The following is a 2,657-nucleotide window of genomic DNA, read 5'->3' as shown; positions in this document are numbered from 1 at the left end:
TGACACATAACGCTTAGATAAAATATGGCTCCTTACGGAGTTGCAGGGTATTTTATTTAAAAAATTTTAAATAATTTCTGTCCATTACTAAAACTATACTCAAATGTAAAACCTAATGCAATGCAATCCCATGACAGAAGGCACCGACTTGAATAATAATAATATGACAAATAAACTACATAATAAAATAATAATGATTGTGCTGCCTATGTTTAACTTTAAAAATCTCAAGAAATAATGACTTTACCGCTATGAAGGATAGTAAGTTAATTGCATAGAAGGTATTGAAGAATTGAAAAATTATACCAAAATAAAAATTCCGCCAGTGGCGTAGAAGTTAGGAATGGGAAACTGCCCATCTATGAAGGTCACCTGTCTTTGTCATTTCTACTGCGAACTCTCTTGATCCACACATCTCGCAGACAAAATGAGNGGATGTTTCTGGCATACCTTGTTCCACCAGTATTTAATTATTTTATAATGAGTAACGTATAAATTGTTTTGAGACTGTAATGACTTCATTTGCTGCTTCTTGAAAGATGCATCGATGAGTTATACTTCTATTCGTCTGAGTAGTATTTCAGTATTCAATAATTTTTAATATAACTTAGTTGTTACCTTCATTGTTTCATGTTTGTTTCAAGTAACACTTACAGTCGTTCCTATACAAATAACTAGGCAATATAAGTAATTTTTATGGAATATATCATGAATTTGTTAATTCCTCCTTCTTCTTTGACAAAAAAAAACACTAACATTGCAACGTTTGCCTGTATGTATGTATGGGTACAGAATTTGTACTTCTACTAAATCTGTAGCATTCAGTGAAAGACAAACTATTATGTTCCAGTTGGCCATGTCGGATACAACACCCAGAATCAGAACACCATGGGCCAACATAACCAACCAAGTGCCCCTCCCAGCGGGAACCTGTACCCAACATTGAACAGAGGTGAAACTACACCGAGACCTAACATACATCAACAACAATCGGGTCAGGGTGGAGGTTATCAGGGAGGACGCGTAGGATCAGGATATCCAGGTCAAGGTGGACAACAGGGTGGTTATCCCGGAGGATACCCTCAACAGCAAGGTGGTTATCCTCAACAAGGCGGATACCCACAACAAGGCGGATACCCACAACAAGGCGGATATCCACAAGGCGGATACCCACAAGGTTATTATCCAGGTTACTACCCACAGGGTTATCCACAAGGTAGTCTTTTATTTTTTTTTATTCTTTGATCCTTCAAGATTACTGGAATTCAGCGCTGCATGTTTTGTATTTCGCCTACAATAGCTAACGGTAAAATGAGTCGCGTGGACAAAAAGAGTTTTTTTATTATTACAAAATAGATTAGCAAAAAAATCCTTAAATAGTATTTTTAACAAATTCACATGAACTGTTTATACTTTATTGTATGCCAACTTAATAAAAAAGCCTCCAAAACGGCTCGTATTTCAAACAAAATGTAAGATACCGGTAAGAAAAAAAGTGGAACTGTTTGCTTGAATCAAATTTATGATGAATGATTTATAAACATTTTTATAATTGGCACAAGATTTGCAATATCAATGATGTTCATAAATTATCTTTATACTCACGAATAACTTTACATGCTTTTTGAAGCAAAAAGTTCGAAGAAACCTCCGCTTTTCATATATCAATGCTGCTAATTTGAGGAAAGTGATTTTCTTCATATATCAATGCTGCTAATTTGAGGAAAGTGATTTTCATCTGTTAATATCACAAAGCGAAGAAAACTAAACTGAAAAAGTTGTTTCCAGCGGCACCAATACAAAATTGCATCTCTGAGATAAAAAAAATATAAAAGCACTAGTCGGAATGAATGTAGACAAAATGGATATACGACGAATGAGCGAGTGAAGATTGTGAAAATTCATTACGAAAATAAACAGACCAATCACCTCACCAGTGTAAAATTCACACCACACTGTCACTCTTTGGGCATACAGTGGTCGTTCTCTAAATATGACAGTTTTGCTTGTTCACATACCCAATAAGATGGAAATGCACCTAGTGGATAGAGATGATTTTCTTACAAAATCACCGTCCACTTGTTGATTGGGTTTGGTTTCTGAGTTATGATTGAAATAACTCATTTAGAGGGGAAAAAATTGTTACCTGGACTTTTGTAAGTGGAATTTGAAAAGGGACTTATAATAAACGTAAAAAAATAAATTCGTGAGCAGGGGTGGCGGAGGGTTAATTTGAGGGGTTCAGAAAATTGTATCATTGGGATTTCTGGCGAAAGTTGACGCCAAACAAAAAAGTATTCAATACAAAAGTTGTCGATCATGCAAAAATGTACAACTTTTGTAGAAGTCACTTTTTAAGAGAACCTCAAAATTTCCGAAAAAATTGCGAAAAACGGTTTTTTTCTTATTTTTCGTTTTTTATTTCTTATTCCCGCAAAAATAATTTAATTTTAACGAAACTTGGTGAAAATATATACCTTTCTGTATCTTAAATAACCACAAATTTTTTTAGATTTATTTATTCACTATTCGACTTAGATGTTTATAGCAATACTGTAGATACAGAAATAAAGTTTTGTGTCAAACAATGAAACAATTTCTTTTGTATTTTTTTCCGTACAATTGAATGGTGTAATCAGTTCTTGAATTTTTTTTTT

At 33.9% G+C, this 2,657-nt stretch overlaps 1 protein-coding gene across 1 annotated transcript; it reads left to right on the top strand.

Annotated features, from left to right (window-relative positions):
- Nucleotides 1-251: 251 nt before the first annotated feature.
- Nucleotides 252-1,216, top strand: LOC111693015 (annexin A7-like; the record flags this gene model as incomplete). The annotated part of the gene is made up of 2 exons (XM_023457152.1): nt 252-261; nt 851-1,216. Coding segments are annotated over exons 1-2 (376 nt in total), but the record flags the coding sequence as incomplete, so codon positions are not given.
- Between the last annotated feature and the right edge of the window lie 1,441 nt (nt 1,217-2,657).

Source organism: Anoplophora glabripennis, unplaced genomic scaffold, assembly GCF_000390285.2.
Source record: "Anoplophora glabripennis isolate ALB-LARVAE unplaced genomic scaffold, Agla_2.0 scaffold6485, whole genome shotgun sequence".
Lineage (NCBI taxonomy): Eukaryota > Metazoa > Arthropoda > Insecta > Coleoptera > Cerambycidae > Anoplophora > Anoplophora glabripennis.
Note: the sequence above shows the minus strand (reverse complement) of the source record. Positions and strands in the feature narration are given on the sequence as shown.